General features: G+C 60.7%; 1 protein-coding gene across 2 annotated transcripts in view; it reads left to right on the top strand.

Annotated features, from left to right (window-relative positions):
• PLOD1 (procollagen-lysine,2-oxoglutarate 5-dioxygenase 1) overlaps positions 1-26,818 on the top strand; it is a 35,742-nt gene extending 8,924 nt beyond the window's left edge. The window contains exons 6-20 of one of the 2 annotated variants that reach the window (XM_056110863.1): positions 219-331; positions 458-521; positions 1,748-1,845; positions 2,330-2,431; positions 4,118-4,249; positions 9,425-9,546; positions 10,484-10,588; positions 15,492-15,617; positions 15,752-15,893; positions 17,473-17,586; positions 19,348-19,413; positions 19,712-19,816; positions 21,885-22,031; positions 23,105-23,230; positions 26,516-26,818. In XM_056110863.1, the coding sequence (XP_055966838.1) occupies positions 219-331; positions 458-521; positions 1,748-1,845; positions 2,330-2,431; positions 4,118-4,249; positions 9,425-9,546; positions 10,484-10,588; positions 15,492-15,617; positions 15,752-15,893; positions 17,473-17,586; positions 19,348-19,413; positions 19,712-19,816; positions 21,885-22,031; positions 23,105-23,230; positions 26,516-26,671 (1,718 nt within the window). In that variant the 3' untranslated portion in view covers positions 26,672-26,818. The remainder of the gene's footprint in view (positions 1-218; positions 332-457; positions 522-1,747; positions 1,846-2,329; positions 2,432-4,117; positions 4,250-9,424; positions 9,547-10,483; positions 10,589-15,491; positions 15,618-15,751; positions 15,894-17,472; positions 17,587-19,347; positions 19,414-19,711; positions 19,817-21,884; positions 22,032-23,104; positions 23,231-26,515) is intronic. The other variant, XM_056110864.1, reaches the window with a different exon arrangement.
• Positions 26,819-27,424: the final 606 nt, after the last annotated feature.

Here is a 27,424-nt window from a genome sequence, read left to right as displayed (position 1 = left end):
CTGGCCCCTGTCTGGAGTGTGTGGACACTGGGGGGCGTCCTCGCTCTGCTCATTTCGAACCTGCCACTGGGGGCATTACCTCGATCTGCCCATAGACATTGCTTCTGCTCAATCCTGGAGGGCTTCTGGGAGGAGGCAGAGGGTGGATGGGCAGGGAGGCCGGGCAGAAGCCCCTGGCGTCAGAGTCTGTCTTTGTGCCCCCTCCCTGTAATCCCCAGGCTTCATTGGTTACGCCCCCAGCCTCAGCAAGCTGGTGGCCGAGTGGGACGGGCAGGACAGCGACAGTGACCAGCTCTACTACACCAAGATCTTCCTGGACCCGGAGAAGAGGGTACGAGGCGCAGGGGAGCCCGGGTGGGCGGCGTCCCCCCGAGAGCCCACGCTGTCCCGGGCACTGGCGCTGCCCAGGGTGGGGGCGAGAGGGAGCCGTCCACTGATCCTGCATCCGTCCCTGCAGGCGGCCATCAACATCACGCTGGACCACCGCTGCCGGATCTTCCAGAACCTGGATGGAGCCCTGGGTGAGACGCCGCCCCAGGGAGGGTCCCAGACACGGGCGGGAGGTGAAGTGGTCGGCGCTGGCCTTGCATGAGGCCGACCCGTTCCATCCCGACCTCTCATAGCGTCCCTGAGTCCCCCAGGGGCAGGCCCTGAGCGCCACCGGGTGGACCCCCAAACCAAACCAGACCAAAACAAAAAGAAAGACAGAGAGTCCCGGCCACCCCCTCTGTGTTATCGGGCTGGGGGGCCTCGGCCGTGCTGTGTGTCATGGGTCGGGGAAAACTGGACCCCTGACCAGCCCACAGCGCCTGAGGCTGGCGGCCGTGTGAGCACCATCGACCCGGCCTGGCCCTGTCCCCCCACCCAGAGCCCCCCATCTCCCACTGAGCCCTTCAAGGGGGTTGGAGGGGGAGCTGTGGGAGGAGGAGCGACCTGGCCTGGCCCCGCGGCAGGCTGGCACCCACCTAGGTTTGCGTCTCGGGCGGGTGGGGGGGGGCACAGCACGTGCTTTGCCTGGGGTCATGTTCGGACCCGGCACTGCCCCTGAGTGCCCCTGAGCACTGCTGGATGAGACCCAAAAATTAGACCGAAAAAAGGAAGACAGAGAAGTCAGCTGACTGACGGTCTGGGGTGAGTTCTCAGGGTTCAGTTCAGGCCCTGCGAGGGTCCGTCCGGTCCCTTCCTGAGGGCAGGGGATTCTCCCCACCCTGTTGTCTTGTTTCTGGGAACGGCCTGGAAGCTGGGTCTGCCCACCCCCAGGAAGAAGAAGCCACAGAAATTTGCATAAGAAAAGCAGCCTGATGCAAATCAGCTCCTAAGAGACTGGGAGGGGCGCAGATGCCCCCCCCATCTCCCACCCCAGCTGGTCCCCTCTGATTCCCACCACAACCCCCCCATCTCCCACCACAGACACCGCAGAGCTGCTTCCTCAGTTTTGACCTCCCTTGACGCAACTTCTTCCTCACGTCCCGAGTCTGTCCTGGGCCACCCCAAGGGTCTCTGCTCTCCCCCCGCACCCCCCTTCCCCTCCCTCCCTCTCTCTCTTTCCCCCTTCCCCCCCCTCCCCCGTCCCCATTCCCTGTGTCTGCAGCCTCTCCTAGCAGGTACCCGGGTGCCTGGGCAGTCTCTGACCCCCTCCCCAGGTTCTTCCCCCCCACCCTGTTTCCGGGTGACACACTGGGCTGAGAGGTCAGGGCTCCTGCCTGTGGCCTCCGGGACTGTGACCGGCCGTTCCTCCGCCTCCCAGATGAGGTGGTGCTCAAGTTTGAGAAGGGCCACGTGAGGGCGCGGAACCTGGCCTACGACACGCTGCCCGTCCTCATCCACGGCAACGGGCCCACCAAGGTAGGCAGCGCCCCCGTCCTGCTGCCCCCACTGTTCCTGGCTAGGCCGCCTCTGACCTCATGGGGGCTCCCTTGGCGCCTTTGTCGCTCTCTGGGGGGGTCACTGATGCACTCTCTGTTCCCGCCTGCTGGACCCCAGGACGTCAGGCCTTGCAGGGCTGCCCTTGGTCACTGCAGCGTCTGCTCCGGCCATGAGGGACAGACTGGCCTGTGCTCCTGGAACCTCGGCAGGGACAGGGGCACATGGGGGCAGGTCTCAAGCCAACTGGGTCACAGGCCCGGGGAGCACCCGAGAGGGAGTGCAGGGAGGGTCCCCTCTCTTTGCCTTGATGGGGCGGCTTTGGGGTCTCCAGCAGCACCTTGTTCTCCCCGCCCAAGGTCCGCCTGGGGAATGGAGCCTCGCTCTCCCCCAGGGCTGCTGACCGCTGGGGTGGCGGGCGCCGTGGGGGGGCTGGCGGGCCCCTCTCAGCCCTGTGTCCCCGCAGCTGCAGCTGAACTACCTGGCCAACTACGTGCCGCGCTTCTGGACCTTCGAGACGGGCTGCGTGGTGTGTGACGAGGGTCTGCGGAGCCTCAAAGGCATCGGGGTGAGCGGCTGCGGGCGCTGCCTGGCTGGGCTGGGAGTGTCGGGCCACCGTCGTCTCGGTAGGAGGTAAAGGGTCGCCTCCCTTGGGGCCAGAGCGACAGTGCATCAGGTGGCGGGTTAGCCTGGCACACAGCCGACCCGGGGTTGGCCCCCGGCACCCCATGGGGTCCCTCGAGCACCGCCAGGAGTGATCCCTCAATATTGCGGGGTGTGTCCCCAAAACAAAAATGAAAACAAAAGGGAGGGGTGTCACCTCCCTGTGTGGGGCTCTATTCCCCTCCACTCCCGGCCGCCACCTCCTAGAAGCCCTCTCAGAGTGCGTGGCTCCGGCTCCCCCCCCACCCCTAAAGCACTTGACCCAGCCCAGGTCTTACAGTTTCTGGTTCCCCTGCAGGCCCCCAGCTGCCGCTCCCCACCCCTCATGGGGACCCAGTCACTGTTTCCCCTGCCCAGCCCACAGCCCCCTGGTCAGGCCCTCTGCAGACTCAGTCCCTGCTCAGTGGTGTAGAGGGCCAGACTCTTGCGCGCCCCCTAGTGGCCGCAGAGGGCTGGACTCTTGCGCGCCCCCTAGTGGCTATAGAGGGCCGGACTCTTGCACGCCCCTTGTGGTTGGACAGTGTGTGACTCTTGTATGCCCCCCCAGTGGCTGTACAGTGCAGGAACTCTTGTGCGCCCCCTAGTGGCTGTAGCGGGCGGGACTCTTGCGCGCCCCCTAGTGGCTGTAGAGGGCGGGACTCTTGCGCGCCCCCTAGTGGCTGTAGAGGGCGGGACTCTTGCGCGCCCCCTAGTGGCTGCAGAGGGCGGGACTCTTGCGCGCCCCCTAGTGGCTGCAGAGGGCGGGACTCTTGCGCGCCCCCTAGTGGCTGCAGAGGGCGGGACTCTTGCGCGCCCCCTAGTGGCTGCAGAGGGCGGGACTCTTGCGCGTCCCCTAGTGGCTGTAGAGGGCCGGACTCTTGCACGCCCCTTGTGGTTGGACAGTGTGTGACTCTTGTATGCCCCCCCAATGGCTGTACAGTGCAGGAACTCTTGTGCGCCCCCTAGTGGCTGTAAAGGGCCGGACTTTTGTGCGCCCCCTAGTGGCTATAGAGGGTGGAATTTCTGCGCGCCCCCTAGTGGCTGTAGCGGGCGGGAATCTTGCGTGCCCCCTAGTGGCTGTAGAGGGCCGGACTCTTGCGTGCCCCTTGTGTTGGACAGTGTGCAACTCTTGTATGCCCCCCAGTGGCTGTACAGTGAAGGGACTCTTGTGCGCCCCCCTTGTGGCTGGACCGTGTGGGGCTCTTGTACGCCCCCTAGTGGCTGTACAGTGTGGGACTCTTGTGCACCCCCTAGTGATTGCACAGTGCAGGACTCTTATGGGCCTCCTAGTGGTTGTACAGGGCGAGACTCTTGTGTACCCCCTCATGGCTGTACAGTGTGCGACTCTTGTGCGCCCCCTAGTGACTGTACAGTGTGGTACTCTCATGCACCCCCCTCGTGGCTGGACAGTGTGTGACTTGGGCACTCCTTGGTTGGACAGTGTGGGACTCTTGTGCGCCCCCTTGTGGCTGGACAGTGTGTAATTTGTGCACTCCCTCCTGGTTGGACAGTGTGGGACTCTTGTGTGCCCCCTTGTGGCTGGACAGTGCATGACTTCAGGTGCCCCCTCCTGGCTGGACAGTGTGGGACTCTCGTGTGCTCCCTCCTGCAGGATGAAGCTCTGCCCACAGTGCTGGTTGGCGTGTTCATCGAGCAGCCCACGCCGTTCCTCTCCCTGTTCTTCCAGCGGCTCCTGCGCCTCCACTACCCCCGGAAGCAGATGCGGCTTTTCATCCACAACAATGTGAGTGGTGGGTGCTTGGGGGGGTGATGGTTGGTTGTGAGGTGTGGCTGTGGGGATGGCACCAGAGGCCTCTAAGAAACTGGACCCGGTTAGCTGGGCCACGTGGAAGTGGGCAGTGGGCTCTGCAGCTGTGCTTGTCTTGGCTGTGTGACTTAGGGCTTGTGTCCCAACCTCTCTGGGCTGTTTGCTCTGTTAGTAGGAATGATAGATGATGGGACTCACAAGTCGAGACCTGCAGCAAGTCAGGTTCCTGACTTTGGGAGGCGCCTCGGCTTCTGTCAGTCGTGTCTGTCCTTGGAGATTCTGAGAAGTTTTCAATATGGGGGCACTTGTGGAGGACAAGCAGTTCACTGGCGCTGCGTTAGACTGTCTGCCTAGAGGTCACCTTTGAGCCTGCAGAGCAGGGTGCAGGCCCACAGGCAGTTCCGCTCCTGAGGCTGCCACCCCTGCTCCTGGGGGTCTGGGAGCTACAGAGCAAGAGGACCCCCAAGACCCTGTCTGGCGCTATTCCTTTGTCCAAGCAGCTCACAGACCTCAGAGAAACCGGGTTATTGTAAAGAGATACACTTCAGGGGCCAGAATGATGGTCCAGTGGGTAGGGCACTTGCCTTAACATGCAACAGACCCGAGTCAGATCTCCAGTATCCCATAGGGTACCCTGAGTGCAGAGCCAGGAGTAACCCGTGAGCATCGCCAGGTGTGGCACAAAAACCAAACCAGAGCAAAAGAGATCTGCTTCAGGAAGACCCCTGGAGGAACCCTTGGGTGCAGGGGTCGTGGGAGAGGCATGACTCGCCCCACGTTCCCTGCCAGCCGCAGCCCTGCGACTCCCAAGAACTGTTCTCTGGGGGTTTAATGGGGGCCGCCTCTGGTCCCCAGGAGCAGTTGTTCACCCTCTGAAGCCTGCTGTCCTTCTCAGGACAAAGGGGAGTCCAGATTCTCCCCACCCCCCAGCTCACCCTGGTGACCCGCCCACCCAGGACACGCCCAGAGCCTCCCCGCTGTGACAGCAGAGCTGGAGCATTGGCTGGTTGCTTTCCCGTGACCTGTCAGCTTCCCCTGCTCCGGGCCCGAGGGGTGTGGGCTGCAGAACCCTGTGTCCCTCCACCCCAGCACCCGACATCCCAGCACCATTACTTAAGCTCTGGGCCTCTTTTTTATTTGATTTTACTTCTTGCTTTTCGGGTCACACCTGGCGATGCTCAGGGGTTCCTCCTGGCTCTGCACTCAGGAATTACTCCCGGCAGTGCTCAGGGGACCATATGGGATGCTGGGAATAATCAAACCTGGGTCAGTCACGTGCAAGGCAAATGCCCTTCCTGCTGTCCTACTGCTCCAGCTCCTCTGGGACTCTTTTAATTTAATTAAATTTTGAAACGTGGCAATAGTGCTCTCTGGGGCTATTCCTGGCTCTGTGCTCAGGGGTGACCCCTGGTGGTGCTGGAGCATCAGATGTGACGCCGGGATTCGAACCAGTTTTGGCCACCACAGCCGCAGGCAAGGCCAGTGTCTTAGCCCCTGGACTGTCTCTTCAGCCCTCTGAGGCTCTCTGAAGCATGAGTGTGCCTTACACTGGCCATTTGCTCATGTTCTTCTTTGGCTTCTCTCTGGCTTTCTCATACCGGAGCCGTTGCTCCTGGGTTCAGCCTCTGTGCAGCCCTGCCAGTCTGACAGGTGTACCCCCAGCCTGCACGATCCTCCTGGTCATGCAAGGTGGGGCCACTCAGATAAAGTCCTTCTTTCCTTTCTTTTTTTTTCCTCTTTTGGGTCACACCCAGTGTTGCATAGGGGTTACTCCTGACTCATGTGCTCAGGAATTACTTCTGGCGGTGCTCGGGGGACCATATGGGATGCTGGGAATCGACTCGGGTCAGCCGCATGCAAGGCAAACACCCTACCTGGTGTGCTATCGCTCCAGCCCCCTCTTCTTTTTTTTTTCTTTTTGGGTCACACCCAGCGATGCTCAGGGGTTACTCCTGGCTCATGCACTCAGGAATCACTCCTGGCGGTGCTCGGGGGACCATATGGGATGCTGGGAATCGAACCTGTGTTGGCCATGTTGGCTGCGTGCAAGGCAAACGCCCTACCCACTGTGCTATTGTTTCAGCCCCTTCAGCCCTCTCTTCTTTCTTTCTTTTCTTCCTTTCTATTTTTTTTTGGGGGGGTCACACCTAGCTGTGCCCAGGGCTTACTCCTGGCTCTTCACTGAGGGGCCGCTTCTCGTGGGTTCAGAATATGGCTGACCTGGGTTCAATCCTGGGCACTGCATGTGCTCTCTGAGCATCGCCAGGAGTGATCCCTGAGCCCAGAACCAGGAGTAAGCACTACCTGAGCACTGCCGGGTGTGACCCTAAGAACAAACCAAAAAAAGGACACATTTTTTGTTTCTGGGACCTTTGTCTGAGGCCCTGCTATCACCGTTGCGTCAGGCAGAATAAAGGGGAAGGTGGGTACTGGCAGCATCACCCCCTTTCCCAGGATCCCAAAGAAAAACGAACACTGGGGCCCGAGCGATAGGTGAGTGGGAAGGGCGTTTGTCTAGCACGCGGTCAACCAGGATTCCATCCCCAGCATCCCATATGGCCCCCTGAGCCGCGCCAGGAGTGATTCCCAAGTGCAAAGCTAGGAGTCAGCCCTGAGCTTCACCAGGTGTGGATCTGAAACAGAAACCAAAACAATTGTCCATGCACTGTCCCTGGGGACGCTGGTGCGGTCCTGTCCAGCGTGAGTGCTCACCCTCTCATGTCCCAGCCCCTGAGCCTCAGTGCCCAGTGTCTGTCCAGCCAGGTCCTGGAGGAGCGCACTCTGCCCCGTGCTGGCCGTCACGGGCTGAACAGCGTGTGCTGGTCAGCTGCGCAGACGGGGCTGCGTCCTGCTCTCTGGCGCTTGGAGCATCTGCTCAGAGCCCAGCCCCATCTCAGGGTCTCCTGCCAGGGGCCCAGGGGTGCCCAGCGCCAATGGGCTTGTTCTCACTGAGGGGCGGACATCAGTGGTTTCCCAGGCCCCCTTAGGTGGCTGAGGTCGCCAGAGACGGTTCAGCGGCAGCCGCATTGCAGGGGACGGTGCTGAGTGGGGGCCTGGTTCAGGGTGTGGCTGGTGGTGCCCCAGCAGCGCCAAGGTCAAGCCTAACGGCAGACCTTGAGATGCCAGGAGCGGCCGTGGGCTTTTGAAGAAGAGACAGGTGCCGTGGGTGCCCAGGGCTTTGCAAATGGGAGGCTCTGGGTTCAGTTCCCTGCCTTGCAAAAACCTATCCCTTGGGTTTTGTTTGTTTTGGACTTACTCCTGGCTCTGCACTCCAGAACCATTCCTGGTGGTCCTCACGGGACCGCAAGGGGGTGCCGGGGATCGAATCTGGGTTGGTTGTGCCTTAACCACTATAATGTCTCTCCTGACCCACAAAAAAGTCATTTGTATAATAATAGGGCTGGAGCGATAGCACAGCGGGTAACAAGTGATTTGCCTGCGTGGTTGGCAGAACTTTCAGTAGCCTTTCGCTGCTTGATAATGGGTTTATTTATTTATTTTGGTTTTGGGGTCACACCCAGCAGTGCTCAGGGGCTACTCCTGGCTCTGCGCTCAGGAATCACTCCCCATGGTGCTCAGAAGACCATATGGGATGCCGGGGATGTAAGGCAAGCCCCCCCCCCCCCACTATACTATATCTGGCCCCTTGAGGGTTTATTTTATTTTACTTATTTTTTAATTATTATTTTTTTTGCTTTTGGGGTCACACCTGGCAATGCACAAGGGTCACTCCTGGCTCTGCACTCAGGAATTACTCCTGGTGGTGCTTGGGGGACCATATGGGATGCTGGGGATTGAACCTGGGTCGGCCGCGTGCAAGGCAAATGCCCTACCCGCTGTGCTATTGCTCCAGGTCCAGTTTTTTAATTTTTTAAACTTTTTATTGAATCACCGTGAGATGCACAGTTACAAAGTTGTTCGTGAGTGGGCTTTAGTCACGCAGTGTTCCAATGCCCGTCCCTTCACTGTCATTTCCCACATCAGTGTCCTCAGTTTCCCTCCTGCCCCACTCCCGCCAGCCTGCCTCTAAGGCAGACACCTCTCTCGGTCTCTCTTCGTCTCTCTCTCTGTCGTCTCTCTCAGTCTCTGTCTCTCTCTTTCCTTGTGGGCTTCATGGTGTGTAATACAGGTGCTGAAGGGTTACCTTTACCTCCTCTCAGTGCTCAGTTTTTGTCCAGAGTGACCATTTCCGACCCTCATTGTCGTGGCCCTTTTCTCTGCCCTAACTGCACCCCCCCCCGCCCCTGTAGCAGGCTTCCAGCCCTCCTGGCCCTCAAGTCGGCCGTTGCTGGGTATAGTCGTGAACTGTGTCTACCCTGAAGATGAGTGCAGAGCGCAGTCATTCTAGTTTCATTTCAAAGGGCACAGCCGGTGGCCGGGCCGCCCAGGGTAGGGCGTGGCACACCCAGGTCTGTCCTGGCAGCCACTGCCCAGCCCTCCCCACCGTGCCTGCAGCCTGGAGCTCCCCAAATCCTCTTCTGGGCCGGTTCTGCAGGCCCAGGTGGGGACTGTAGCTTTTCCGGAGTGAGGCCCAGGGCTCATCTGGAGTGAGCGAGAGCCAGACCGTCCCTGCCACGGCCCCGGGTCGCAGAGTCAACAGCTTGGCCCGTGGGAGCTGCCGTCCGTGATGGGCAGTCCTGGGAAAGCACAACCCAGCCTCGATAGGGGAGCACAGTCACGGGGCGGATGGGAGCACGGTTAGGGACAGAATGGGATCGCAGTTGCAGGAGGAACGGGAGCACGGTCAGGGGAGGGACGGGAGCACAGTCCGGGGAGGGATGGGAGCACGGTTAGGGGAAGGACAGGAGCACAGTCTGGGGAGGGATGGGAGCACAGTCGGAGGGATGTGAGCACAGTCTGGGGAGGGACGGGAGCACAGTCTGGGGAAGGATGGGAGCACTGTCACAGGAGGGATGGGAGCATGGTCAGGGGAGGGACGGGAGCACAGACACAGGAGGGATGGGAGCACAGGCACAAGAGAGGAGCACAGACACCTGAGGGTCAGGAGCACGGGCACAGGAGGGACAGTGATGGGCGAGGGGACAGTCCCGGGTGCGGGCGGCAGGTTGCGGGCCGCACGAGGAATGGAGCGGCCCATGGGAGCAGGCCTGGCTCCCGCACGGACCCCGTGTCCCCAAACCCCCTCCCCAGGAGCAGCACCACAAGTCTCAGGTGGAAAGCTTCCTGGCCGAGCACGGCGGCGACTTCCGGTCAGTGAAGCTGGCGGGTCCCGAGGTGCGGCTGTCCAGCGCTGAGGCCAGGAACATGGGCGCGTGAGTTGGGGCTGCGGGGCTGGGCGCACGGGGTCAGTGAGGTCCCCAGCAAGGTCCTGAGCCTCCCTGGACCTCAGCCTCCCGCTGTTAGAGGGTGACGGTCCGCAAGCCAGAGGTCCTTAGCGGAAGGAGAGGCTGGACGAGGGAGTGACCTCTGGAGACACGCCCGCTGTCCCTCATCATTGGAACACGCGTGACGCGATCACCGCAGAATCAGACGCTCGTCCTGGGGCGGGTGACTGGGCTCCCAGGCGGGACCAGGCCTTCCTTGGTCCACGTGTATTGCTGCCGTGGGCTCGGCCTCACAGATGTGCCAGCACTGCCAGGGCCTGAGTGAACGAACAAACAAAAACAGCAAAATCTTGGGGTTTTGTATAACAACACTGAGTGTGAGTTTTGTGTCTGTTTCTATTGGGGGCCAGACGTGCCGGTGCTCAGGGCTGCTCCGACCGCTCTGGGCTCCCTCCGGGACAGAGTGGGAGCCCCAGCCTGTGGCTCTGTCTCCCCAGACCTAGAAAAATACTTTATTTTTTATTTGGGAGTGATGCCCATTGTCCTAACTCTCTGGCACCGCGTTGTTTTGTTTTGTTTAATTTTGGAGCGACCCCAGGCCGTGCTCAGGGTTTACTCCTGCCTCTGTGCTCAGGATCACACCTTCCGGTGCTTGGGGGACCATCTGCGGCGCCAGGTCGGCCGCGCGCCCGGCAAGTGCTCTTTCTGCAGAACCGTTGATCCTCGGAATCCCATCTGGTCCCCCGAGCACTGCCAGGAGCGATTCCTGATGCAGAGCCAGGAGGAACCCCTGAGCATCGCCGGGTATCACCCAAAAAGCAAAAACAGAAAACAAAAATACCCCAAGCCCCTGGCCCCAGGCTGGGGGTCCCTGGTGGGCGTGGCTGGGCACTGCCCACCCGCCCTGACCCGCCCCTTCCTGCAGAGACCTGTGCCGGCAGGACCGGGGCTGCACCTACTACCTCAGCCTGGACGCCGACGTGGCCCTGACCGAGCCCAAAGCCCTGCGGCTGCTGATAGAGCAGAACAAGTGAGCTGGGTCGCCTCCTTCTCCTCCTCCTCCTCCTCCTCCATCGCCCTCTTCCTCCTCCTCCTCCCCCTCCCCCTCCCCCTCCCCCTCCTCCTCCTCCGCCCTCCTCCTCCTCCTCCGCCTCCTCCCTTCTGCTCCTTCTCCTCCTCCGCCTCCTCCCTTCTGCTCCTCCTCCTCCTCCTCCTCCTCCCCCTCCCACTCCCCCTCCTCCTCCTCCTTCTCCTCCTCCTCCGCCCTACTCCTCCTCCTCCGCCCTACTCCTCTGCCCTCCTCCTCCTCCGCCCTCCTCCTCCTCCTCCGCCCTCCTCCTCCTCCTCCGCCTCCTCCCTTCTGCTCCTTCTCCTCCTCCTCCGCCTCCTCCCTTCTGCTCCTCCTCCTCCTCCTCCTCCTCCCCCTCCTCCTCCTCCTTCTCCTCCTCCGCCCTACTCCTCCTCCACCCTACTCCTCCGCCCTCCTCCTCCTCCTCCGCCTCCTCCCTTCTGCTCCTCCTCCTCCTCCTCCGCCCTCCTCCTCCTCCGCCTCCTCCCTTCTGCTCCTCCTCCTCCTCCTCCCCCTCCTCCTCCTCCTTCTCCTCCTCCTCCGCCCTACTCCTCCTCCGCCCTACTCCTCCGCCCTCCTCCTCCTCCTCCGCCTCCTCCCTTCTGCTCCTCCTCCTCCTCCTCCTCCGCCCTCCTCCTCCTCCGCCTCCTCCCTTCTGCTCCTTCTCCTCCTCCTCCGCCTCCTCCCTTCTGCTCCTCCTCCTCCTCCTCCTCCCCCTCCTCCTCCTCCTTCTCCTCCTCCGCCCTACTCCTCCTCCGCCCTACTCCTCCGCCCTCCTCCTCCTCCTCCGCCTCCTCCCTTCTGCTCCTCCTCCTCCTCCTCCTCCGCCCTCCTCCTCCTCCTCCTCCGCCTCCTCCCTTCTGCTCCTCCTCCTCCTCCTCCCCCTCCCCCTCCTCCTCCTTCTCCTCCTCCTCCGCCCTACTCCTCCTCCTCCGCCCTACTCCTCTGCCCTCCTCCTCCTCCGCCCTCCTCCTCCTCCTCCTCTGCCCTCCTCCTCCTCCGCCGCCTCCTCCCTTCTGCTCCTTCTCCTCCTCCTCCACCTCCTCCCTTCTGCTCCTCCTCCTCCTCCTCCTCCTCCCCCTCCTCCTCCTCCTTCTCCTCCTCCTCCGCCCTACTCCTCCTCCTCCGCCCTACTCCTCCGCCCTCCTCCTCCCTTCTGCTCCTCCTCCTCCTCCTCCGCCCTCCTCCTCCTCCTCCGCCTCCTCCCTTCTGCTCCTCCTCCTCCTCCGCCTCCTCCCTTCTGCTCCTCCTCCTCCGCCTCCGCCTCCTCCCTTCTGCTCCTCCTCCGCCTCCGCCTCCTCCCTTCTGCTCCTCCTCCTCCTCCGCCTCCTCCCTTCTGCTCCTCCTCCTCCTCCTCCACCCCCCTCCTCCCTTCTCCTCCTCCTCCTCCACCCCCCTCCTCCTCCTCCTTCTCCTCCTCCTCCTCCTCCATCGCCCTCTTCCTCCTCCTCCTCCTCCTCCTCCTCCCCTCCTCCTCCTCCTCCGCCCTACTCCTCCTCCTCTGCCTCCTCCCTTCTGCTCCTTCTCCTCCTCCTCCTCCTCTGCCTCCTCCCTTCTGCTCCTTCTCCTCCTCCTCCTCCTCTGCCTCCTCCCTTCTGCTCCTTCTCCTCCTCCTCCTCCTCTGCCTCCTCCCTTCTGCTCCTTCTCCTCCTCCTCCTCCTCTGCCTCCTCCCTTCTGCTCCTTCTCCTCCTCCTCCTCCTCTGCCTCCTCCCTTCTGCTCCTTCTCCTCCTCCTCCTCCTCCGCCTCCTCCCTTCTGCTCCTCCTCCTCCGCCTCCGCCTCCTCCCTTCTGCTCCTCCTCCGCCTCCGCCTCCTCCCTTCTGCTCCTCCTCCTCCTCCGCCTCCTCCCTTCTGCTCCTCCTCCTCCTCCTCCACCCCCCTCCTCCCTTCTCCTCCTCCTCCTCCACCCCCCTCCTCCTCCTCCTTCTCCTCCTCCTCCTCCTCCATCGCCCTCTTCCTCCTCCTCCTCCTCCTCCTCCTCCCCTCCTCCTCCTCCTCCGCCCTACTCCTCCTCCTCTGCCTCCTCCCTTCTGCTCCTTCTCCTCCTCCTCCTCCTCTGCCTCCTCCCTTCTGCTCCTTCTCCTCCTCCTCCTCCTCTGCCTCCTCCCTTCTGCTCCTTCTCCTCCTCCTCCTCCTCTGCCTCCTCCCTTCTGCTCCTTCTCCTCCTCCTCCTCTGCCTCCTCCCTTCTGCTCCTTCTCCTCCTCCTCCTCCTCTGCCTCCTCCCTTCTGCTCCTTCTCCTCCTCCTCCTCCTCTGCCTCCTCCCTTCTGCTCCTTCTCCTCCTCCTCCTCCTCTGCCTCCTCCCTTCTGCTCCTTCTCCTCCTCCTCCTCCTCTGCCTCCTCCCTTCTGCTCCTTCTCCTCCTCCTCCTCCTCTGCCTCCTCCCTTCTGCTCCTTCTCCTCCTCCTCCTCCTCTGCCTCCTCCCTTCTGCTCCTTCTCCTCCTCCTCCTCCTCTGCCTCCTCCCTTCTGCTCCTTCTCCTCCTCCTCCTCTGCCTCCTCCCTTCTGCTCCTCCTCCTCCACCTCCTCCCTTCTGCTCCTCCTCCGCCTCCTCCCTTCTGCTCCTCCTCCTCCTCCTCCTCCTCCCCCTCCTCCTCCTCCTTCTCCTCCTCCTCCTTCTCCTCCTCCTCCGCCCTCCTCCTCCTCCTCCGCCCTACTCCTCCGCCCTCCTCCTCCTCCTCCTCCGCCTCCTCCCTTCTGCTCCTCCTCCTCCTCCTCCTCCGCCCTCCTCCTCCTCCTCCTCCGCCTCCTCCCTTCTGCTCCTCCTCCTCCTCCGCCTCCTCCCTTCTGCTCCTCCTCCTCCTCCTCCGCCTCCTCCCTTCTGCTCCTCCTCCGCCTCCGCGTCCTCCCTTCTGCTCCTCCTCCTCCTCCGCCTCCTCCCTTCTGCTCCTCCTCCTCCTCCACCCCCCTCCTCCCTTCTCCTCCTCCTCCTCCACCCCCCTCCTCCTCCTCCTCCGCCCTCCTCCTCCTCCTTCTCCTCCTCCTCCTCCTCCATCGCCCTCTTCCTCCTCCTCCTCCTCCTCCTCCCCTCCTCCTCCTCCTCCTCCGCCCTACTCCTCCTCCTCTGCCTCCTCCCTTCTGCTCCTTCTCCTTCTCCTCCTCTGCCTCCTCCCTTCTGCTCCTCCTCCTCCTCCGCCTCCTCCCTTCTGCTCCTCCTCCTCCTCCGCCTCCTCCCTTCTGCTCCTCCTCCTCTGCCTCCGCCTCCTCCCTTCTGCTCCTCCTCCTCCACCTCCCTTCTGCTCCTCCTCCTCCGCCTCCTCCCTTCTCCTCCTCCTCCTCCGCCTCCTCCCTTCTGCTCCTCCCCCTCCTCCTCCTTCTCCCCCTCCTCCTCCTCCTCCTTCTCCTCCTCCTCCTCCTCCGCCCTACTCCTCTGCCCTCCTCCTCTTCCCTTCTCCTCCTCCTCCTCCTCCTCCTCTGCCCTACTCCTCTGCCCTCCTCCTCCTCCTCCCTCTCCTCCTCCCTCCTCCCCCTCCTCCTCCTCCGCCTCCTCCCTTCTGCTCCTCCTCCTCCTCCCTTCTGCTCCTCCCCCTCCTCCTCCTCCCCCTCCTCCTCCCCTCCTCCTCCTCCCTTCTCCTCCTCCTCCTTCTCCCCCTCCTCCTCCTCCTCCTCCTTCTCCTCCTCCTTCTCCTCCTCCTCCGCCCTACTCCTCTGCCCTCCTCCTCCTCCCTTCTCCTCCTCCTCCTCCTCCGCCCTACTCCTCTGCCCTCCTCCTCCTCCTCTGCCCTCCTCCTCCTCCTCCGCCCTTCTCCTCCTCCTCCTCTGCCTCCTCCCTTCTGCTCCTCCTCCTCCTCCTTCGCCTCCTCCCTTCTGCTCCTCCTCCTCCGCCCCCCTCCTCCCTTCTCCTCCTCCTCTTCCACCCCCCTCCTCCTCCTCCTCCACCCCCCTCCTCCTCCTCCTCCTCCGTTGCCCTCCTCCTCCTCCTCCTCCTCCGTCGCCCTCCTCCTCCTCCGCCTCCTCCCTTCTGCTCCTCCCCCTCCTCCTCCTCCTTCTCCTCCTCCACCCCTCCTCCTCCTCCTCCGCCCTACTCCTCTGCCCTCCTCCTCCTCCCTTCTCCTCCTCCTCTTCCTCCGCCTTACTCCTCCTCCTCCGCTCTACTCCTCCTCCTCTGCCCTACTCCTCTGCCCTCCTCCTCCTCCTCCGCCTCCTCCCTTCTGCTCCTCCTCCTCCTCCGCCCCCCTCCTCCCTTCTCCTCCTCCTCCTCCACCCCCCCTCTTCCTCCTCCGTCGCCCTCCTCCTCCTCCTCCTCCCCTCCTCCTCCTCCCTTCTGCTCCTCCTCCTCCTCCTCCGCCTCCTCCCTTCTGCTCCTCCCCCTCCTCCTCCTCCTTCTCCTCCTTCTCCTCCTCCGCCCTCCTCCTCCTCCTCCCTTTTCCTCCTCCTCCTCCCCCTCCTCCTCCCCCTCCTCCTCCCTTCTCCTCCTCCTCCTTCTCCTCCTCCTCCTCCGCCCTACTCCTCTGCCCTCCTCCTCCCTTTTCCTCCTCCTCCTCCCCCTCCTCCTCCCCCTCCTCCTCCCTTCTCCTCCTCCTCCTCCTCCGCCCTACTCCTCCTCCACCTCCTCCCTTCTGCTCCTCCTCTTCCTCCTCCGCCTCCACCCTTCTGCTCCTCCTCCTCCTCCGCCCCCCTCCTCCCTTCTCCTCCTCCTCCTCCTCCCCCTCCTCCTCCTCCTCCTCCTCCTCCTCCTCCCCCCCTCCTCCTCCCCCCTCCTCCTCATCCCCGCCTTTCACACTGTGGGCAGCGCTGGCCCCCTGGGTGGGCCCTGGACAGTCCCGGGACCGGGTGGTGCAATCGTGTGCTCCTCGCTGCCAGCCCCCCTCCCCCGTCCGCTCCTGGCCGCCCCCTACAGGCCCCTCCTCGCCCTCCCTACTCAGGAACGTCATCGCCCCCTTGATGAGCCGCCCCGGGAGGCTGTGGTCCAACTTCTGGGGGGCGCTGAGCGCCGACGGCTACTACGCCCGCTCCGAGGACTACGTGGACATCGTGCAGGGGCGGCGCGTGTGAGTGCCGGGGGTGCGCTCCCCCCCAACCCAGCCCTGCCACCCCCCAGGACACTCCCTGACCGTGCTCCCGGGACGGGACGCCCCTCCCCCACCCCACGCCGTTCCCCCCTCATCTGCCCCTGTCCCCGCAGCGGCGTCTGGAACGTGCCCTACATCTCCAGCGTCTACCTGATCAAGGGCAGCGCCCTGCGCGGCGAGTTGCAGCAGGCGGCCCTGTTCCAGCACGGCAGGCTGGACCCCGACATGGCCTTCTGCGCCAACATCCGGGAGCAGGTCTGGGGGGCTGGGGGCCCTGAAACCCCAGGGGGGCTGCTCAAGGGCTCCCTGGGCCTGTGGAGGTACCAGGCAAGGGGGCTGCGCTGGGGGCTAAAGGGATCACGTGATGGGCCCACTTGCCTCTTGTCTGTTTGCTGTGTTTTCTGACCGCACCCAAAGAATCTCCCTTTATTTATTTATTTATTTTGCTTTTGGGGTCACACCCGGCAATGCACAGGGGTTACTCCTGGCTCTGCACTCAGGAATTACTCCTGGTGGTGCTCGGGGGACCATATGGGATGCTGGGGATCGAACCTGGGTCAGCCGTATCCAAGGCAAACACCCTACACGCTGTGCTATTGCTCCAGCCCCAGAATCTCCCTTTAAACACACCCTAAGACCTGCCTGAGAGAGACCCTTGCATCTCCCTGCGCCCACTGCAAAGTTTTGTCACTGTCACTGTCCTCCCGTTGTTCATGGATTTGCTCGAGTGGGCCCAGTAACGTCTCCATCGTGACACTTGTTACTGTGTTTGGCATATTGAAGTTCGATTCCTCCACCCCTCTCGGAGAGCCCGGCAGGCTACCGAGAGGATCTCGCCCGCGCAAAGTTTTGTAACATGACTTTTGTTTTGGGGGGGTCACACCCACTTGTCCTAGGGGAACTGCTCCTGGCAGGGTGCTCAGGCATCACATTCAGGCCTCGTGTGTGCGTTCAGCCCCTGAACTGTATCTTCACCCCGTGTGGTGATGTTTTAAAATGTGCCTGTGGAAGCCGGAGCAATAGCACAGTGGTCGGGCACATGCCTTGCATGCATCTAACCTGGGTTCAGTGCCCAGCACTCCCTGTGGTTCCCCGGGCCCTGCCAGGAGTAAGCCCTGAGCAGTGCTGGATGGGGCCCCCCAAAACAAAACAGCAACACAGAGAACAAAGCAAAATCCCTAAAATGTGACCGGATTGATAATGCAGGAGTTAAGGCACCTGCCTTGCCTGTGGTCAACGCCTGGTTTGAACCCTGGCACCGTATAGGGTCCCCTTCATGTCACCAGGGGTGATCCTGGTGGCCCCAGAACCCCCCAAAGATACATGTGAAATGTGACCACAGTGGTGCCGGAGCGATGGTACAGTGGGTTGGGCTCTCGCCTTGTGTGCAGCAGACCCGGGCTTGACCCCCACCCGAGCCCCAGCAGGAGCGATCCCAGAGTGCTGAGCCAGGAATAAATTCTGAGCATCACTGAGTGTTGCCCCAAGGGGAAAAAAAATGTGAGTGCGGCACTTTCTGCCATGCCCAGAGTTTCGGAACCAGCTCTCCTGTCGCAGGGCTGGGGTCACCCGTGTGCCCACACCAGCTGGCGATGGGTGCTGGGGACTCAGCTCGGAGCCTCGTGCCTCCAGGCAGGCATCTGCCTCCGAACTGCACCCCTGGGCCCTGCTCCTCCATTGTCACCCCCCAGGAAGCCCCAGGGATCCTTCCAGAACCAGAGCTGAGTTGTGCCTGGTGGGCAGAGGTGGCTGGGCGGCCCCTGTGGGGTGTGGAGGTGAGGGTGGGTGGGGGCGTGGGGCGGGGAGCGCCCTCCCAACAGGCTGCTCTCCGCAGGACGTGTTCCTCTTCCTGACCAACCGGCACGCCTTTGGCCACCTGCTCTCCCTGGACAGTTACCAGACCACCCACCTCCACAATGACCTCTGGGAGGTGTTCAGTAACCCCGAGGTGAGGCTCTGGGTGTGCGGGCAGGGACTCTCAGAGAGCCTGGGGCCTCAAGCCCTTCCCTTTCAGGGTCTGGGGCCGAGACCCCTGGACCTCTGACCTTCCTCTGGCCCAGGGCAGGATTGGTGGGAAGGGGGGCTGCAGATGTGAGGGTCAGGGTTAGAGACAGCACCACCTAGTGGCTGATGGGGGGTGTGACGTGAGGATGAGGGTTAGAGACAGTGCCATCTAGTGGCTGGTGGGGGTGTGTGATGTAGGGTGATGATTAGAGACAGTGCCACCTAGTGGCTGATGGTGGTGTGCGAGGTGAGGGTTAGAGACAGCGCCACCTAGTGGCTGATGGGGGGTGTGACGTGAGGATGAGGGTTAGAGACAGTGCCATCTAGTGGCTGGTGGGGGTGTGTGATGTAGGGTGATGATTAGAGACAGTGCCACCTAGTGGCTGATGGTGGTGTGCGAGGTGAGGGTTAGAGACAGCGCCACCTAGTGGCTGATGGGGGGGTGTGACGTGAGGATGAGGGTTAGAGACAGTGCCATCTGGTGGGGTGTGTGATGTAGGGTGATGATTAGAGACAGTGCCACCTAGTGGCTGATGGGGTGTGTGACGTGAGAGTGATTAGAGACAGCGCCACCTAGTGGCTGATGGTGGTGTGTGACGTGAGAGTGATTAGAGACAGCACCACCTAGTGGCTGGTGGGGTGTGTGATGTAGAGACATCTAGTGGCTGATGTAGGGACATCTAGTGGCTGATGTAGGGACATCTAGTGGCTGGTGGGGTGTGTGATGTAGAGACAGTGCCACCTAGTGGCTGATGGGGTTGTGAGGTGAGGGTGAGAGACAGTGCCACCTAGTGGCTGATGGGGGTATGTGACGTGAGGGTGGTTAGAGACAGAGCCACCTAGTGGCTGATGGTGGTATGTGAAGTGAGGGTCAGAGACAGCGCCACCTAGGGGCTGATGGGGGGGTGTGACGTGAGGATGACGATTAGAGACAGAGAGCCACCTAGTGGCTGATGTGGGTGTGTGCCATGAGGCATGAGGGTAAAAGCCACCTAGTGGCTGATGGGGGAGTGTGACGTGAGGGTGAGGGTTAGAGAGAGCACCACTTAGTGGCTGAGGGACCGGAGCCCGAGACCTGCATTTGTGCCTCATGTTCTGAGCCATTGCAGCCTCAGTTGACTCAGCCTTGAAATGGGCGTCCAGTCTGACTCACCAGTGAGATGTTGGCATGAGAAAGAAGAGCTGGATGTGGCAGTGGTCCTAACATTGGGGCTTATGTTATTTATTTGTTAATTTGTGGGTCCCTCTGGGTGATGTTCAGTGACCACCAGGGCTGTCCTTGGTGGGGGTACATGGCACTGGGGTCAAGCCCAGTGTTGGGCAGGCAGGCATGTGCTCTTCCATATCCCCTACCCCTGAGAGCTTGTGTTGGCTGTGGGTGCAGACACAGACTTGCATGGAGACTTGTGCACACAGGCACATGGGTACACATGTGTACAGGCACCAGCTCCTGCGGGCAGGCTGTGTCCTGAACCCCACACACAGGTACATGGGTGCACATGTACACACGTGTGCAGGCATCAGCTCCTGCGGGCACAGGTACTCCTGGCTACCCAAACCCAAACCCACATTCATCCATTCACATTGTGCGGAGGTTGGGGGGTCTTGGGAGAGAAACCTCCTCCTGGGGCACCCTGGAGTTGGCTGAGGGGTGAGCCCCAGCTGGCCTAGGCCCACGCTGCTAGCTGTGCTCTGCTCCACACAGGACTGGAAGGAAAAGTACATCCACGAGAACTACACCAGGGCCCTGGAGGGGAAGCTGGTGGAGATGGTGAGTGCAGACGCCTGCAGGGGGCGCTGCTGAGCCCCTCTCGTGGACACTTCCCTGCAGGGGGGAAAAGTCCCTGAGCATGGATCAGTTGTGGAGACAGGAGCTTCTGCTGGCTCTGTGTTGTGCATCTCTGCTCTGCAATGTCCTTCCTGGCCTTGGGGCCTTCCATCCCTTCTGCAGGACCAGGGCTGGGCGCTTAGTCGCTCAGGGCCCTCTGGCCACTGCCTCTGCGGGAGCCGGGGAGCGGTGGGGTGGGGGTGCCCTTCTGCACCCCGTGACTGTGTGTCTGCTCTCCCAGCCTTGCCCCGACGTCTACTGGTTTCCCATCTTCACGGACACGGCCTGTGACGAGCTGGTGGAGGAAATGGAGCACTACGGCCAGTGGTCTCTGGGTGACAACAAGGTGTGCCCCCGAGTCTGGGCTGTGTCTGGTGACAAGGCAGACCCCGATGTCTGGGCTGGACTGTGGGCGGGGGCTCCCCTCTACCCGTGTCTGCTTTCTGGGCTCTTTCCGTAAGCTGCCCGCCACCCTGGAGCTCTGGGTGGGCTCAGCGACAGTGACCGAGGACCTGGGCCCATCAGGAGCCTGGCCTGGAGGCACGGCCTGTGCTGCCACTGACCATCAGCCTCTCTGTTCCGTTGCTTGTCCCTGGAATGTTCCACTCCCTTCCCGCAGGATGGGCACAGGAAAGTGGGTGGGTTTCAGAAGCTCAGAGAGCCGAGTTCTTGCCAAGTCCCACAGAGCACAGGGGTGAGTGGTGTGGTGGGCATCAGGGCCAGTGGGCCCGGGCAGGCAGGATCCCATAAAGCACTCACCTCGGAAAGTTCTGGAACCAATTTTATATTTTGTGTTTGGGCACAAAACATCTGGGGATGCTTAGGGCCATTCCTGGCTTGGGGTTCAGGGGTTTGCTCCTGGCAGCGTTTGGGGGGCGTAGTACCTGAGCTCAGATTCGGGGCTTCCTCATGCAAAACTTGCAGTCTGTCCTTCTGAGCTCTGGGATTACTCCTGACTCTGTGCTCGGGGTGACACCTTAGAGGGGCTCAGGGGACCATATGTGATGCTGGGGATCAAACTGGAGTTTGATGCAAGGCAAATGCGTTACTCAGTATAACATCTCTCTCGTTCCCCCCAAAGTCATCTTCCCTCAAGAGCCATTTTAATTTTTCAATTTTATTTAATTATTTTGGTTTGGGGGGTCAAACCTGACAGTGCCCAGGACTTACTCTTGACTGTGCACTCAGGAATCACTCCTGCTGGTCTTGGGGGGACCTCACAGGATGCCGGGGATCAAACCTGGGTCTGCCACATGCAAGGCAAGCACCTTCCCACTGTACTATCCAGCCCCCACCCCCGGCCCGGAGCCATCTTCAAAGGTGGATCAGGCCCCCTTGTGGGTGCCTGGGCCCGGCTGACCTTTGGCCCGGCATCTGGAGTACCGTGTAGTTCTCCCTCCCGACCCAGCCTTTGCCCTCAGTGGCCAAGCTAATCTCCAATGCAGAGACTGGCAGTGCATGGTCAGCTAGGGTCTGGTCAGTGCGGAGGCTCCAGTGGCAGGACCCGCCTGTGGCCTGTACATTCATTCCCCAGCCCCTGAGTGCTGCTGGCTTGCTCCCCCCACACACACACCCACCACCCGCAGCAATAGCAACAACGACACAGATCCACTTACTTCCCGCCCAGCAACGTGGGTCAGTAGTGCAGGCGTGTCTTAGCTGGGCTTCCGCTCATGGTCACACAAGCCTGCCGCTAAGGACTTAGTGGGGCCGGGGGCTCCTGGGGGTCAGGACCCCTCCCAGGCTTTGGAGCAGGGTACATGCCCTTGCACCTGTCGAACTGACGGTGACGACAGCTGCTGCTTCCAGGGAAAGAGAGACAGAGACAGAGAGACAGGGAGAGAGACAGAGACAGAGAGAAAGAGAGCACTCCTCAAGCTTTGTGTGTGTGTGAGGCCTGGTTCCATCCTCAACATTAATGGTCCCCACCTCTTCCCCCCAGCTCTGTTAGGAACCCCGGAACACCACCCTCTGGGTTTTTGTTGTTTTTGTTTTGTTTGGGGGCCACACCTGGCGATGCTCAGGGCTTACTTCTGGCTCTGCACTCAGGAATTACTCCTGGTGAGACTCGGGGGGCCATATGAAATAATGAGGATTAAACCTGGGTGGGCTGCATGCAAAGAAGTGCCCTACCCACTGTGCTATCTCTCTGGCCCTGGAACACCATTAGCTGTGACCCCCCTCCCACCCAAACCAAAACAACCACAGACAAAGACGGTCCTTTATAGTCCAGACCCACCCATAATAATGTCCCTTTGGGTCAACTGGCAAATTATATCTGCAAAACCTGTCACTGGCCCCGTCAAATTCACAGGCCAAGGGGATGGGTTTGGGCAGAGCCTGTAGACAGGTGGCAGGAATCTGAGGCCTGGTGGGCGCGCATCTGGAATTCTCCCCTTCTCCGGCCCTCCCAGGACAACCGCATCCAGGGCGGGTACGAGAACGTGCCCACCATCGACATCCACATGAACCAGATCGGCTTTGAGCGGGAGTGGCACAAGTTTCTGGTGGAGTACATCGCGCCCATGACCGAGAAGCTGTATCCCGGCTACTACACCAGGGTGGGCATGCCTGGGGGGGAGTGGCCTGGACGAGGGCAGGGAGGTGGGGCGTGGGGTCAGAGGGCTTGAGGGGGAGACCTAGTAATAGTTGGTGCTGGGGGCGGCCGGGGGCGGGGCTCAGGGATGTGGGTGGGGCCTCGGGAGGCGGGACAGTGGTGCTGGGGCGGGGCCTCGGGTGGGCGGGGCCCTGGGGAGCCTCTGGTCCAAGCCCACCAGGATGATTCTCGTCTACACCGCATCCTTTTGCGTTCTTCCTGCTTGTCCTCCTTAATGCCCGCCTCAGTCACTCCTACACCAGCCTGCCAAACCAGCCCCATTAAGCTGGCCAGCATGCCCCTTCCCTCATTCCCTCCCTCCGTCTCTCTGTAGTTCCATCTGCCCTGTCTGTATGTCTGTCTGTCTCTGTCTCTCTCTGTTTCTGTCTCTGTCTCTCCCCCTCTCGCTCTCTGTCTCTGTCTCTCCCTCTCTCTGTCTCTGTCTCTCTCCCCCTCCCCCCCTCACTTCCTCGTTGCCATGGTTTTCTAGACCTGCACTGCCCTGCTCTGCTCCTGCCAGTAGGGCGTCACCCGCTGGGACAGTTGTCAAAGTCCTGGCCCAGAGAGGTGGCTTAATGGCTAGTGTGCATTTGTGTGCAGGAGGCCCTGGGTTCAGCCCCCAGCATCTCAGGGTCCCCTGAGCCCCAGTGGGAGACTCCCCCTAGTAGAGAGTTGGCAGCCATTCTCCAGCATTAAGGGCTGTGCCCCCAAAACTAAACAAAGGGCCCAAAGGATGAGTTTCATACCCACCTCTCCTCCTCCTTGTTTCTCCCTCCAAGCCCCTTTCCTCCCATCTGCCCTGCCCGCAGCACCGTTCTCATCACTGTTATTCGTGCCGAGGACAGAACCCCGGGCTGCATTCATTCCAGTTCTGTGTTCTGCCCTGAGCAACTCCCCCGGCCTCATTGCCTCTCTCTGCACCAGGCACTGCACTAGGCGGGAGGACACGGGGCGAGCCTGTCTGGCCTCGGGGGGCTCTTTCTGCCAGGCCCGCCCGGCCCCTCTCTCACCCCGTTCTCTTGTTGCACCCGTGTCCAGGCCCAGTTCGACCTGGCCTTTGTTGTCCGCTACAAGCCAGACGAGCAGCCCTCGCTGATGCCACATCACGATGCGTCCACCTTCACCATCAACATCGCCCTGAACCGGGTCGGGGTGGATTACGAGGTGAGCCGGGAGAGGGCGGAGGCCTTCCGGCAGGGTGTGGGCTGGGTGGGGACAAGCAGGTGGGAGACGGCGTCCCCACGTGGATCCAGGCCTCCCCCGGCCTGCTCAGGGGTCTCGCAGCGTCCACGTGTGCGTTTCTGAGCTGGGCAAACCCCAAACATTCCCCCGTAGATTTGTGGGGATTCAGGGAGGGCAGGGGATGGCGGTCCTGGGCCTGCAGCTCTTGAAGAAGGAGCTGAGTAATAAGGAATGTGGGACTTATTCTTGCAGCTGATGCCACCTTAGGGGTGGGGCAGGACAGGCTGGCTGGGGTGCGGTAGCCAGGAACACCCCATAAAGGGAGCACAGGTCAGGGCCTCAGGGCCCTAAGAAAGACATCCGGGTGTGGTCAGCTCAGGTCCTTGCCCTGACTCATTGATTCACTCCTTTTTTTTTGCTTTTTGGGTCACACCCGGTGATGCTCAGGGGTTACTACTGGCTCGGCACTCAGGAATCGCTCCTGGAGGTGCTCGGGGGACCATATGGGATGCAGGGAATCGAACCTGGGTTGGCCACGTGCAAGGCAAATGCCCTCCCCACTGTACTATCATTCCAGCCCCTAAGCTGCTATATTTTTTTAAAAAGTTTTTATTGGGGACTTGACCCTCTAGGTCTCTTTTTTTATTTTTGGGTCATACCCAGTGATGCTCAGGGGTTACTCCTGGCTCTGCACTCAGGAATGATTCCTGGTGATGCTTGGGGAACCATATGGGATGCTGGGAATCGAACCTGGTTCGGCCGCGTGCAAGAAAAACACCCTGCTCGCTGTCCTGTCACTCCGGCCCCCATCTAGTTCTTGTGAAGGACACCTACAAAGACAGATATACAGGGCTGAGAGATAGCACAGTGGGGAAGGCGCTTTGTAGAGCGGCAGCTGACCCAGGCTCAATCTCTAGCACCCACTTGGGGCCTCTGATCCTTGAGGGGGTGCCGAGTGCAGAGCAGGAGTGAGCAGGAGTTAGCCCCCAGCACCACCAGGTGTGGCGCCCGCCCTCACAAAAAAATGCATCTCCAGGGACAAAGCGACAGTACAGGGGTTAAGGTGCTTGCCTTGCCAGAGGCCAAACCCTGTTAGCCCTGCCAGGAGAGATCCCTGAGTCCAGAGCGGGAATAAGCCACAGGCACTGCTAAATGTGGTCAGCACCCAGAAACAAAACGAAACCAACTGTACAGGGGCAGGAGAGAGAGATCAGGGGATAAGGTGCTTGTTTTTGCATGCGGCTGACTGGGTTCAAGCCCTCTGAGCACCACTAGGAGTGATCCCTTAGCATAGAGCCAGGAGTGTCCCCTGAGGACCCCTGGGGTAGCCCAAACCCTCCTTTTTTCTGGACATAACCTACAGGGGGATGCTCCCATTTTAGGGCTTGGGGTGGGGCTCAGGGACCATGTGGTTCCGGGGATGGATCCTGGGCCTCCCACATGTGACTCCTGCACTCAGCCTTTGGACTCTCTTTACTGTCTCACAGCTTTTCTTTTCTTTTTTTTTTTTTTTTTTTTGCTTTTTGAGTCATACCCAGCAATGCACAGGGGTTACTTCTTGCTCATGTACTCAGGAATTACTCCTGGCGGTACCCAGGGGACCATAATGGGTCGTTGGGAATCAAACCCGGGTCGGCCGCGTACAAGGCAAACGCCCTACCTGCTGGGCTATTGCTCCAGCCCCAACTTTTCATTTTTTGAGCACTTATTGTCTTTGCTCAGGGACTTCCTGTGGGTTGAGTTTACCCCCCAGGAGAAAAGGGCAATATCTAAAGGCTCTTCCAGGACTGGAACGATAGCACAGCAGTAGGCCGTTTACCTTGCACGTGGCAGGTCCAGGTTGGATTCCCGGCACCCCATAGTGTCCCCCAAGCACGCCAGGAGTGATCCCTGAATACCGAGCCAGAAGTAAGCCCTGAGCACCACTGGGTGTGGCCCCCAAACCAGAAAAATTAAAAAATAAATTTTAAAAAAGATATATAGGCACCTCGGATATTGTAACATAATTGTTACAGAAATGGACCTGAGAGACAGTACAGCAGGCAGGGCACTTGCCCTGCACACAGCCGACCCAGATTCTATCTCTGGCACCCCATGTGGTCCCCCGCACCTTGCCAGGAGTGATCCTTGAGCACAGAGCCAAGAGTAAGCCCTGAGCACTGCCAGAGAGGGTCTCCAACACACACACACAAACAAAACGAAACCGAAAAGAGGATGGAGCTGACTGATTCCTAGTGAGCAGCACCCAGAGATGTCAGGACTGTCTGCTCTAGGTAGTGATGCTGCACCATGGCATCATTGACACTCAGAATTGAGTATAATAACTGTCACAGAACAGTACACTGAAAAATAGTTACGTGGTAAAATTCACATTATGTGTACTTTACCACTGTTGAAAAATCTGGCAAAGGGGCCTGAGTGACACCAGCCCCCAGCACCACCAGCGGGTAGGGCGTTTGCCTTGCACGCAGCAGACCCAGGTTCAATCCCCAGCATCCCATATGGACCCCCAAGCACCGCCAGGAGTAATTCCTGAGTGCAGAGCCAGAAGTAACCCCTGAACATCGCTGGCTGTGACCCAAAAAGAAAAAAAAAGAAAAAAAAATCTGTCAGAAATGCACTGAGGTTGAAAGATGCAACCCTAAGTTCTTGTATCATTAATTTCTATATTTTAATTTTACTTATTTCTGTAATTTGGTGTTGGGGCCACACCTGGCAGTACTCAAGGATTACTCCTGGCTCTGCACCCAGGAATTTCTCCTGGTGGTACTCGGGGTCCATAAGGGATGCCGGAGATTGGGGTCAGCGTGTGCAAGGCAACATGCGGTACTATCGCTGCGGCCTTCTACATTGTTGTTGTTTTTTTTTCTGGAGGGGACCAAAGCCAGCAGTTCTTAGGGCGTACTCTTGGCTCTTTGCTCAGGAATCACTCCGGGTGGGCTCCAGGAAACACCTGGAGTGCTGGGGATCAAGCATGTGTCAGACATGTAACAAGGCAAGCGCTCTGGCACCTCATTAACTTTTCTTTCTTCAGTTTCATGCCTATTTTCCAGAAGGGGAAACTGAGGCCTGGGTTGTTTATAGGTTAGTCATGAGGGTAGCTGACCGTATCCCAGGCAGCCTGACTCCACAGGAATCATCTCTGGGCTAGTACGCTGAGGGCTGCCTGGCCATGGTGGGTCGGACAGGATAAGGAGCCGGGGAGAAGGTCTTCCTGTTGAAGGATGGACACTTCCTGTCGGGGAATTGACTCTTCCTGTTTTCCAGGGCGGGGGCTGTCGGTTCCTGCGTTACAACTGCTCTGTCCGAGCCCCACGGAAAGGCTGGACCCTAATGCACCCGGGGAGACTCACGCACTACCACGAGGGGCTCCCCACGACCAAGGGCACCCGCTACATTGCTGTCTCCTTCGTCGATCCCTAACTGGCCGCCTCGGAACCTGTCCTCTTCGTCAGCAACACTGCGCAGCAGCCATGGGGACACCAGGTGCCCAGGATCCTGGTGCCGTCTCCGGACTCTGGACCTCTCATTTGCTCTTGGAGTGGCCTCAGCCGGGGCCATCACTGCGTCTAGCCCACAGGCCCGCGGCAGAGCTCACCTCCTTGGCCAGGCCTTCTCGGTGCTCTGGACCAGTGGAGAGATGCTGCCCACTCTCACTGGTCGGTAACTACCTGACGCCGTCCCCGTCTTCCTGAACAGCCCTGTCCGTCCCTGCCCTTCTGGGCTCCAGACCTGAGCCCAGCAGGTTTCCCCAGAGACTTGGGCCAGAAGCCTCACCCCACCACCCCCAAGCTGGGCTGCAGCCCCAGGAAGCTGTTCCAAGTAGACGCACAGGCGAGAGCTGACTCCGTCCCCACCTGCCCCTGGGACCAGACCCCATTCTGCCCCGGCTCTGGTCACGCCTGTGACGCAGAAGGCCTCCTGGGAGCCACAGTGCCGAGACAGCCAGCCCCATCCTTGACTTGACCTTGCTGGGAGGAGGGGAGCCACCCTCCGAGCACTGCACTGTGTCACCCTGTCCTGGTGCCACTGGGGAGGGACAGACAGAATCAGGAAAGTTTTTATTAAAGCTCACTCAGACCACCGACAAGGAGGTGGGACCGTGTGGGGCTGCTGGGACCGCGCTGGGCGTGCTCAGGGCTCATGTGGTGCTGGGACTGGACCATAAAACATGGC

This window comes from Sorex fumeus, unplaced genomic scaffold (genome assembly GCF_029834395.1).
Source record: "Sorex fumeus unplaced genomic scaffold, SorFum_2.1 ptg000011l, whole genome shotgun sequence".
Lineage (NCBI taxonomy): Eukaryota > Metazoa > Chordata > Mammalia > Eulipotyphla > Soricidae > Sorex > Sorex fumeus.
This window is presented reverse-complemented; position numbering and strand designations above follow the sequence as displayed.